Genomic DNA, 10,475 nt, shown 5'->3' with positions numbered 1-10,475 from the left:
TTTTTTTTTTTTTAATATATGAATGGAGTTCACTTCATTGTCATTCCATGGTAATCTCGTTTATATGCCCTTGGTGGAGGGGATTCCTGTCAGTCAATTATGGTAGTAGGCTCTCAATAAGTATCATGGCAGAAGTATCGTTATATGGAGTGGTATGTGAATTTAGAGAAAGCACGCGGGAAGGACTAGATACTTCTGTGGTCCCGCTTCAAATACTACTGCTTCCAACTACTCCAAGCCTCACCAGTAACTGCGCTCATCCGTTTCTGGTTGTCGTTACCAGAGCCAATATACTGAATATTGATTCCCTATCCTCATTCGAGTCTACAAGATATCTCGGCACCCGCAGAGTCCATTACCGAGAGTCAAAACCGCCTCTTGCTCATCGGATTAAATTCCCAACTGATCAATCACTTCTCCCGCTTCGCTTAGAGCACAGGCGGATTCCCACCGGAAACGCAGCGGAGAAATGGCGCCACCCCCGGATAACACCCAGCGACTGTCTCGGACTCCTTTGACTGCGACCAACATCGACCAGGGTTCACGATCCCTAACTCGCTTCATACAATCCGACGAGTCAGAGCGCCGTTACCCCGCAACATGTCACCAGGCATTCCCCAGGTCCACCAAGCTGGGGATTCTCTTGGCTGCGGACTTGCCGACCAGCACTGATCTAATGCAGCCGGGGGGATGAGCTTCGCACACATTAAGTTGCAGATTGCGAGCCCCTTTGCACTACCTCGCAGCGACGTCTTCCGATTGCGGTTGTAATCATTGGCTTTTCCGCTGCTTGGCCCCGAGGTTTTCTTTGTGCTATCAGATATATAAGATATCAGGGATTGCGAATTTGGATATTCGGAGTCCAGAGTAGAGCTCCAGTCGTGTCTTGTCTTGGTTGTCTTGTCTTGACTTAGTTTACTAAACTTCACGATGGCTGCGCCTACCACCGACAGATCCGCCGACATTGTTGTTGACGAGAAGATGCATGACCCTGACCATGTTGAGAAGGTGATGCATACTGTTGCAATCGACAATATCCAAGTCCTCGGCTTGAGGGTTGAGGATGCGGAGTTCTACACTAATTTTCCTGCCGAGAGGAGGAAGAAGATGTTGTGGAAGGTAAGCGTTCCGTCGGCACTAGAATATTATGAATGTTGTTGTTAAAGCGCGCTTATAGATCGACGTCCGCCTGATTCCCATGCTGGCCGTCCTGTACCTAATCTCGCACCTTGACCGAGCAAATATCGGCAATGCAAAGATTGAAGGGCTCAACACTGATCTCGGCCTCGACGGTGTCAAGTGGAATATCGTGCTTTCCATCTTCTTTATTCCATATGTCCTCTTGGGTATGCTCCCCCGACGCGGATGTCTAGAAAGTGGCTAATTGGCGCAGAGGTCCCAAGTAACATCCTCTTGAAGAGCTTCGCTCGGCCATCCGTCTACCTCGGGATCCTCATAACCTCTTGGGGAATCATCATGACTTTTACCGGATTAGTGCAGAACTTCGCTGGGCTCATGGTGACGAGAATCCTCCTCGGTGTTTTCGAGTACAGGCCCCTCCCTGATCTCCATCAAATAAATCCATCTAACAAGTAATACAGAGCCGGCTTCTTCCCCGGTGCAGTCTACCTCTGCACCTTCTGGTATATGCCGAAAGAGCTCTCCACCCGCCTCGCGATCTTCTACTGTGCCTCCGCCCTCTCCGGTGCCTTCTCCGGCCTCCTCGCTGCTGGTATCGCGCAGATGGACGGCGTTGGCGGACAGGAGGGCTGGCGCTGGATCTTCATCCTCGAGGGCATTGCTACCGTTATCCTGGGCATCCTCTGCTTCTTCTTGCTAATTGACTCGCCCAAGCTTTCGGGGAAATGGCTCGACGCTGAGGAAATCAAATACCTCGAACTGCAACACTTCATTAAAGAAGGCGGCCACTTCAAGGAAGAGAAGAAGAAGACCAACTGGAAGGATATCAAGGGCACGATGCTAAACTGGCGCATGTACTGCCTTGCTTATATCCTTCTGGCGCAATCCGCTTGTTCATACGGTACATACATCACCCAGCCATCTTCTGCCCACTAGTATACAACACTAACAGCTATCAGGAACAAAATTCACCCTCCCAACAATAACAGAAGCCATGGGCTTCGAGGACACAAACGCCCAACTCATGACCGTCCCCCCCTACGTCGCCGGCGCGATCTCCGCCGTGTTCTTCTCCAAGCTCTCCGACCGTTTCTACTGGCGTATGCCCTTCGTCGTGATACCCCTATGCTTCGTCGTAATCGGGTACGCGGTAATCCTCTCTCTCGACGGCGCGCTCTCCTCAAACGTCGGCCCCGCCTTCTTCGCCGTCATCCTCACAACGATCGGAATCTACCCGATCCATCCCGCGACGACGTCCTGGACGGCTAATAACCTTGCCCCCAGCAGTCGAAGGGCGATTGGACTGGCGTTTAATATATGTATTGGGAATATTGGAGGCATTATTGGGAGTTATATGTACCTGGATGAGGAGAATCCGTATTATTATACCGGGTTTGGGTTGAGTTTGGCCCTGGGGGCGAGTGCGTTGCTTGTTGCGTTGGGGCTGGAGTTGAGTTTTGTGTTTGCGAATCGGAGGAAGGAGGGGTTGAGTGAGGCGGAGGTGCGCCAGAGGTATAGCGATGATGAGCTTTTGGCTATGGGCGATAAGTCGCCGTTGTTTAGGTATACGCTTTGATGAGGGGGCTTTTGCCTGTGCTGCGCAGGGAGAAGGGGCTGTGGAGGAATCGTGGTGGATCGTTATGGGTTATGATATGATGATATGATATACCTCGGGTTATGACATTCTACTTCCACTTGAAAGGAAAGCGTCATGGAATGCCCATCGTAATGATCCGCGGAGAGGAGAGGTGATGGTCATATATACACATAGAAATATATCTCAAGCTCCTCAATAACCCCAATACTCCTTCCAATCCGATCAATCCATATTGACTGTACTGTAAGAACAAACCCAACCCAGCCATATAATACACAACATAACATCAAACACTCCCTCCTAACAGACCCCCTCAAACCAACATATCATATCATACAGCAACCTACGGCACCCCGAAAACCCCCTCCTTCCCCCCCCTTCCAGCCCGTCCCACAACCCCCTCCCTCAACCTCAACAACCTCTCAATCTCACCCCCCTCAAGCCCCTGCCGATCCCGCATAGCAAGCATCTGACGAATGGTAAACGCATCGACGTAGCGTCTCCCCGCGAAGCTGCCGCGGCCCAGTTCCTCCGTTTCGGACTCGGCTTCGTGCGCGATGCGTTGCCGGGCGGTGAGGACGAAGAGGGCGGGGTTCATTGATGGGGAGGGGAATATTGAGGGTTGTTGGGTTTGGGAGGACGGTGATGGTTGGGATTGGGATTGGGACTGGTTGAATGTGCTTGAGGGAGAGAATGTAGGGGAGGGTGTGACGGGGCCGATTGAGCGGAGGGAAGCAGCGAAGTGTGGGTCGCGGCCGTCGAGGTCGATTGCTGCTCAAGAGAAGAAGTTATTAGGATGATGAGGCAACGAAAGGGGGTGTAGGATAGGGTCGGGTTCGGGGTAGAAGGATAGGGATTGCTGTAGCTATGCTTTCATAGCGGCATTGAATTCTTGGAAAGGAATGAACGCGAAAGCAAACAAACATACCAGAAGACTTCTCAGCCGACGCCTGCTCCTTTGAATGATACGTCGGGCCCTGCGGAGGCATCCGCGATCCAACCTTCGGTTCTCGAGACGCTGGCGAGAGACCGGGAGCTTGTGAAGCTTGTGAGGGGCGAGAAGGAGGAGGTGATGGTCGCTGGGTTGCGGGTGAAGGCTTGGATGGTTGCTTGGGGTATTGGCGGCGCGAAGCGGCCTGCGCGGCCTGCGCGGCCTGGGTGGCTGAGCGCGCGGTTTTCGAAGCGGATGAACCCATTAATATAGTCGAGTGGTATAGCGTTCTTTTTGTGATTGTGAAAGCTGGGGTAATGGAGGTCTGGATGAATTTTTGGGGATGCGGATTAATGTCAGTTATCGGAGCTAACCCGAATTAGGTGTGCTTGGGTGACGTCAGCCGTGACAATTCAGCGATGAAGCTACGGAGGACTATTAATTTATTTACAGCAGGGCAAAGATAGCCATTTCGAGCATCTAAGTAGGCGCTTTTGATTCGTTGTTTTCTACAAACGCTGTCTAGGCGCTATATTGACCGTGCGTCATGCGGTGGATGAAGGGTGTCCGAATGGATAGTACGTCCGGCGAAGATACCTCCACGGCGCAGCTCACCGGAGTCCTGCCAGGCGTCTGCCCTGGACCTCTCCAAGAGCGCGGCTACCACTGATAAATGCGACAGCTCCAACGACAGCAACGGCCGGGAGGATCTGGAACAGAGTCCAGGAAGTATAGTACAGAAAGAAGATGCCCTCAATGGCAGTAAGCGAACCAAGGAACACGGCGTGAGGAATGGGGGCCGACTTGATCGCGGCAGGGAGATGGTTGATATTGGCACCGAGGTATAACCACTGTGAATACGTTAGTTCGCTTTCAAGTGTCGCGGAAAGCCGGGTTTGCTTACAGCGGCACCTAGTACAGGGAAAGCAGCCAGCACGGTCCCAATGAAAACAAGGGTAATGACAACGGGGGGGCTCTGAGCATCCGCCTTGAAGATGTGGTGGATTTCGGGGAGCTTTCCGTAGCGCGAGGCTTCAAACGTCGGGACGGGTTCGTCGGGACCGCGGGTAAGCGACAGCTGGAAGGCGGGTTCATTATATGCTTGCGAGTTTCCGAACGATCCGATCAAGATCCTGGCATCGAGGGGTTCGGACGTAGAGAGGAATTGGGTGGGGAGGTCTTTCCATGTCTAGGCCACGTCAGCTAATTATTCAGAGAACAGCTGCATGCTCCGTACCAATTCAACGCGCGATTTGCCATTGCCCTTGACGGAGAAAGGGTAGGAAATGTCTAATCCTGAGCTCGGCTCTTGGAGAAGGAGAAAGACTTGGTGCGCGCTTTTGGCCGACTTTCCTTCTTGCGCTGTCAGGGCAACCTTGAGGGTATCCGCATTGCCGAGGGGGATGGGGTTGAAGAGGGCGCCGTTTCGAGGAATCCTAAGTAGAGATCGTAGTTAGCTTCACATTCAGATTCGATTCCATAATGGAAGAAACGGCGCGCATACTCTTCCTTCAGTCCAGCGCCAACTCCGGCGCCCTTGGTCTGAACTGACACGGTGGCATCAGCGAAGCCCCAGCCTGCAGCGGCGGCAGAGAGCGCGGTCGAGGCCAGCAGCGAGAGCTGGAATAAAGTCTGCCACAGCTGCATTGTGCAAGATCAGCTCCGCTGTTGGAACACAGAACGTAGTGGAGAGTGAAATGGGTCGTCGTCGGGGGAAGAGGGAACAGAGGCAGCAGCAGTAGCGCTAAGGTAAGCGCCCGGGGCGGCATTGGGGTTTCCGGGTCCAGTGACTTGTAGCCCTAATTTCTGCTGTTCTCCTTCGGGCTGCCACCCATCCGTTTGTCGAGCTCTCTTTTTCCGACAACCACGCTGCCTTCACGCCCGAGTTCTACGACACCTGCGCGATCGACCGTTCGGACGAGATTCCCCTCCCATTTGACCATGCCCGTCCGCGTTTTGTTCTAGTTCCAGGTGGACTTTTGCGCCCGCGAAATTGTCTGACGTTGCGCCTCCTTCGCCATCGCCTCACCGCAGACACCCTACAGACTGGTCACCTACGCTTTGCAAACCTACTCTATTCGCCTCCGGAGCATCGAGTACATCAAGTTACAGCTGTTCGGGATAATTTGGGTCGTCTGTAAGTCGGGTTGTGGCCAGGCTGTAGAGTTGTACTGGCCAGGAGTCGAGGTTCCCTAGATCCGAGACACTCCGTTTTGAGATGATGCGCAGTTACTGACTTGCATTTCTACCTTGATAGACTCCGAAATCGAGCGCGACAACCTTTCCATCTCCTAGAAAGCCTTTAAATTCAGTGCAACTGCTGCCCACGAACTCAATACCCCAACCCTAGCTTCCAAAGGTGGATCATCCTCGGAAACTGGAAAGGAGGGGGGATTCATTGAAATACAAGGACATAATCGCTCAGAAACCTGGAAAAGATATACTGTGCACATAATACTGTCAATAGTAAGTTACAAGCTGTTTACCCCTCATTGTTGCCAAAAGTCGCATTCGTTACTGAACACTAACACACCCAAAGTGGTTAATAGGGCTTCTGTCAGCCGTGAGCTTGGCTCCCCTGCCGCTCTCCCAGATTTGAGCCTCGTAAGTAACTCAGCACCTCCTTCCCCTTTAATGCTGCTTTCACTTTCTAATTTCTGTTCTCAGACACAAACCCGACGAAGCTCATCTAGGGCTTCTCAGAGAACAGCCCCTGAAATGACCACGTCCAATCCAACTCAGTCCTCGTACTCGCTTCCCCCAACTCCTCTCGCGCCATTTTTCGAAGAGTTTCTGCCTTCTACAAAGCGACGTAGAACCCAGCGGGCTATTCAATCTGGAGCCAAAACCCCTCCCTCAGGTATCACGGAGACCCCAACTCACAGGGCCTTTTCTGAGCCCTTCCAGTCAAAGTCGCACAGCTCGTCTGCACGACCGACTCGGACTAGTAACTTGGCGCAGGTGAAGACTCGAACTCCCCAGGCTCAGGACACTTTGCTCAGGGAGGCTGATCCGGGGACTCCATCTGCATCCAATGCAAATCCACCTGCATCTGAGCAAGCGCAACCTGACCAGCAGGCTGACCAAAACATTACCCCTCGGAAGCTTCCATCTCGGCAAAATGCTGTTACTGTCAAGGCTGAACCAGACAAAGAGACTCTAACCGATTCAGGCTCAGTGGATCCTGCAATGTCCCGCGGCCGTCAAACCAGAAAGTCGATGCCGACTCGGCTTGACCTCGCTGGCCAGGAAAACGGCGCTACCCCGTCCAAAACTTCTACGTCGCGCGCTTCCACTCCACAGTCTCCACGTCGAGATCGAAGGCCAAGACGCCCCTCAGATACAGGAGCGAAGATCACGAAGCCATCAACAGCTTCCAAGCCTCAATCTACGCCTGCATCTACTGCCAAGACTAAGCCGCAAGAGAATGGCACTGCGAACAGCATAACTCCTGCGAAGCAGTCAGCGACTGCGACACCTACCACCTCTACTCGAACCCGCCGCCGCGATCGCAAATCAACCAGGACCAATGAGCAAACACCCGGCTCGACTCAAGCAGGGTCTCCCGCGCCCACAGCGACTCGAAACAAAGACAGCGAGCGTCCCCCTTTGCGATCACCCAACAAGCACAGCAATACGATCACGCTCAACGTGGGTCGCAAATCAATGGAGTCATTCCTCGCTCAAAAGAAATCTCATGATCTTGAAATCGCCCACGTCGACACCAATGACCATGCTGAAAATGGAGACTATCATTTTGATTATGACTCTGAGATGTATGGAAACAACGATGGCCCCGATGGCCATCGTGATGCCCCGAATTCTCCGACAAGCTTTTCCTCTACCACATCCAACGCAGCACGCCATTCTGGACGCACGCGCAAGCCGACCATCCGAGCTCTAGAATCATTGGAATCCGAGAAACGAAGTCGTCGTTTTCGGGCATCATCTGTCAAACCAGCGCACGAGGATACGGAAACAACCCAGACTGCACGCTCTAAACAGGAGCCAGCGTCGCAGTCACCCAATTCGGAAAGAGCACCACCTCGCAAGCCCGATGTGATGATTCTTGCGAAGCAGATCTACGAGCTAGCAGCAGCAGCAGTTGCTCCTGACTTTGCCTCTCCGCCAGAAGTGGATACGTGGCTTAAGGAGCTGCAGCAAAAGGTTGACGAGAAAGAAAAGGAAAAAGATGCGCAACCTGAGGCAGAACCTGAGGCGGAACCTGTGGTTGAAACCGAAGTCGAGCCTGAAACCGAGCCTGAAATCGAGCCGGAAGTCGAACGTGTGGTGGAACCCGAGCAACAACCTAAGGAGCCTGCTGCTGAAGTGGAAGTGGAAGAGGAAGGCGCACGAGAAACTACGCCAGATCCAAGCAAGCCATTCTCTGAAAATGTGCAAGCCTCAATGCCGTGGACTGACAAAGATGGTTGGGAGCACACTGGTCAAATCAACAAGCATGAAGAAGAATATGTGATTGTTCCGTCGGAATACGAGTGGTTCCGTCCCAACAACACTTATGAAGATGATGAACTCCCTCTACCGCCAATCCGTATCAGGTCTCTAGTCCAGGCAGAGAGGGACCGCGCCTTCGGTTACCCTCCTCGCTTGGGAGACCGCAATATACCAGTTGACAATCAGGGATTCTTCCTGCTCGAAAATGTCCCCGAGGAGAAGGCCAAGCTAAAGACAAAAGAGGAGGCCCGGGCAAGAGGAATCTACGTGACTAAGTTCATGGCTCTTGAGGAAATCGAGAACATGATTAACCTTTATGACAATGGCCAACCGCCTGTTCCTCCTATCCTTGACATTCCTGATGTTCCGGTTGAGATCAAACAACCTTCTCGCAAACGCAGACGTACCGACACCACGTCTAACAATAAACCGGCCGACACCGCGGAAACCCCCAAACCGAAGAGACGGCGTCAGGAGTCCGGCCCAACGACTCCCGCGGAGCCGGACCATAGTGCACCAGATCACGAAGCAGAAACTCCGCCAGAGAAGAAATCTCTCAAGATCACGCTGACCTTTGGAAACAAGCGGCTCCTAATGGAACAGGCCGCCCTTGCCGACGCAAATGGCACCGGTCAAATAAACAACAACACACAATCAACCCAAGTACCTTCCACACCCGCCAAGCCTGCCGATTCCGAGAAAGCCAATACTCAGGTTACTCCCAGCTCCGCGGAGCAGTATTCCAACGAAACAACACCCGGGGGCAGACCTCGTCGCCGCGCCGCCGACGCCCTGATGGCTAATTTCCAGAAGCACGCCGAGGCCAGGGCGCAGCGCTCTGAGCGGGCTCGCCTTGGTCATGCCCGGCGAAAGGGCACGCCTTTGAAAACTGTTACAGGGATTCATGGAGACACAGTTGAGTCTCCGATTCGGCCAGCTGTCAATTCCATGAATGTCGACTAGGCGGGGCTGTAACGTTCGAACACACTGTTGATTGCGGTACACCACATTATATATCTTTGTTGTGTTTTCCTTTCGCATTGTCTCAGTTTGGAGTCTTAGGTGGCTATTTATAAGGTCGGTCAAGCATAGCGACATTTGCGGTCTCTGGGCATAACTAGTTAGTATAATTGTATCTTATTTCTGATACGGAGCTATTTACTCTATCGCGATCTCGAGTACGGCTTTCTCTTCAACTGCATGTCATTTTCTTATATTCCTCTCCCATGGTATTCGTGGGGAACAATTGAAACAGCTTTCTGGGGTCTTTCCTCAGTATGTACTCTTACCACTCCGTGCTTTCGGCTGTCCTGCTCAACTATCTCTGTCTTTGTTAGTAGAGAGAACTTCCATACGGCCTCGAAATTATGGTATTATTGTACTCTAAAGAAACACAAATCCATCAACTAGCATTAACTATATACTTGCGTAGACTTCCAGCAAGGCACAACCACCAGATGCGGAAGGAACCACCAGGAGTTGCACCTTCCCTCCCGGCTCATAATTGCAGCTGCCTTGCCAGCTTGATGGTATAAGTGCTGCATTTGGAGGAAGAAGCGTCCCTCTGCTCAGATAGGAAGACACCTACTCCCATCGATCACGTGATGTCTCGCCTTCATTGGCCGCTCCACCGCGTCTTTTCTATCCGCCCAGTTCCACTCCAACAGCCTTTTGATATTCCTCCAGAGCAGGAACAAAAGGCAATACCAGAGATATTATCAGAGATGTCTACACCACAGCCCCCAAGAAACCAATCTCAAAATGCAAATGCAAAACCCCGTGTCGTTTTAGATCCTCCCTCTTATCCAAGACGACCTCTTCCGAAAGCCGTCGGTGATATTCGGCAGACGAAGGAGTATAAGGCTGCTTCTAGACGGTGAGTCCTTACCTTGTTTGTCCACTCGTCTTTCTCTCTTTCTATCGGTTTGAGGGGATGTTGCTTGATGAGCGTTCGTTCTAATTAGCTTGCAGATGGATCTCGACGATAGTGGCGTTGCCCATTTTGATGTATACGTCGTGGGTCTTGTTTGAGCGGAGTGAGTTATTTCTTTTTTCCCCTGCCTAAGAACTCTTTCTAAGATCTGGATGATGCTGACGAAATTAAACAGCGTATGGAAACAAGCAGCCAAAGCGCTGGAGCGATGCGTCTCCGCCTGCACCGACCTTGAGTGAGGAATCTCAGCAAGATGAGGCCTAGGTATCGATCCTACAGCGGAGCAATGTCTTTCTTTTTTCTGACATCTGTGTATTAATAATTGTTGTTTGATTGTTTGTCTGTGATGTATTCATTGAGCATGTGGCGGTGCTTGTGGTAGACTATTACTTTACTGTACATGGCTTTGGCGTATTTAT

At 52.0% G+C, this 10,475-nt stretch overlaps 4 protein-coding genes across 4 annotated transcripts; 3 read left to right on the top strand and 1 right to left on the bottom strand.

Moving 5' to 3' along the window:
• The first annotated feature begins 539 nt into the window (after nt 1-539).
• Nucleotides 540-2,905, top strand: BDV17DRAFT_262883 (putative MFS transporter). Its single transcript, XM_073757842.1, has 5 exons — nt 540-1,119; nt 1,178-1,346; nt 1,394-1,547; nt 1,602-2,041; nt 2,100-2,905. Exons 1-5 carry the CDS (start codon nt 931-933, stop codon nt 2,714-2,716), a joined length of 1,569 nt encoding a protein of 522 aa, XP_073615984.1. The 5' UTR covers nt 540-930; the 3' UTR covers nt 2,717-2,905.
• A 1,234-nt stretch (nt 2,906-4,139) lies between these two features.
• BDV17DRAFT_262880 (putative oligosaccharyltransferase subunit ribophorin II) lies at nt 4,140-5,507 on the bottom strand. Its single transcript, XM_073757841.1, has 4 exons — nt 5,173-5,507; nt 4,906-5,104; nt 4,573-4,857; nt 4,140-4,519 (listed from the first exon to the last, which is right to left on the bottom strand). The coding sequence occupies exons 1-4, from the start codon at nt 5,313-5,315 to the stop codon at nt 4,280-4,282; spliced, it is 867 nt and encodes a 288-aa protein (XP_073615983.1). The 5' UTR covers nt 5,316-5,507; the 3' UTR covers nt 4,140-4,279.
• Nucleotides 5,508-5,609: 102 nt separating this feature from the next.
• On the top strand, nt 5,610-9,086 carry BDV17DRAFT_281658 (putative GPI-anchored cell surface glycoprotein; the record flags this gene model as incomplete). Its single annotated transcript, XM_073760060.1, has 6 exons — nt 5,610-5,626; nt 6,218-6,272; nt 6,336-6,845; nt 6,885-7,228; nt 7,265-7,619; nt 7,656-9,086. The coding sequence occupies 6 exons, from the start codon at nt 5,610-5,612 to the stop codon at nt 9,084-9,086; spliced, it is 2,712 nt and encodes a 903-aa protein (XP_073615982.1).
• Nucleotides 9,087-9,781: 695 nt separating this feature from the next.
• Nucleotides 9,782-10,254, top strand: BDV17DRAFT_262877 (uncharacterized protein). Its single transcript, XM_073757840.1, has one exon. The coding sequence runs from the start codon at nt 9,848-9,850 to the stop codon at nt 10,001-10,003; it is 156 nt and encodes a 51-aa protein (XP_073615981.1). The 5' UTR covers nt 9,782-9,847; the 3' UTR covers nt 10,004-10,254.
• Nucleotides 10,255-10,475: the final 221 nt, after the last annotated feature.

The sequence above is a fragment of the Aspergillus undulatus genome (assembly GCF_047715775.1).
Source record: "Aspergillus undulatus strain CBS 261.88 unplaced genomic scaffold BDV17scaffold_22, whole genome shotgun sequence".
Taxonomy (NCBI): Eukaryota; Fungi; Ascomycota; class Eurotiomycetes; order Eurotiales; family Aspergillaceae; genus Aspergillus; species Aspergillus undulatus.
Note: the sequence above shows the minus strand (reverse complement) of the source record. Positions and strands in the feature narration are given on the sequence as shown.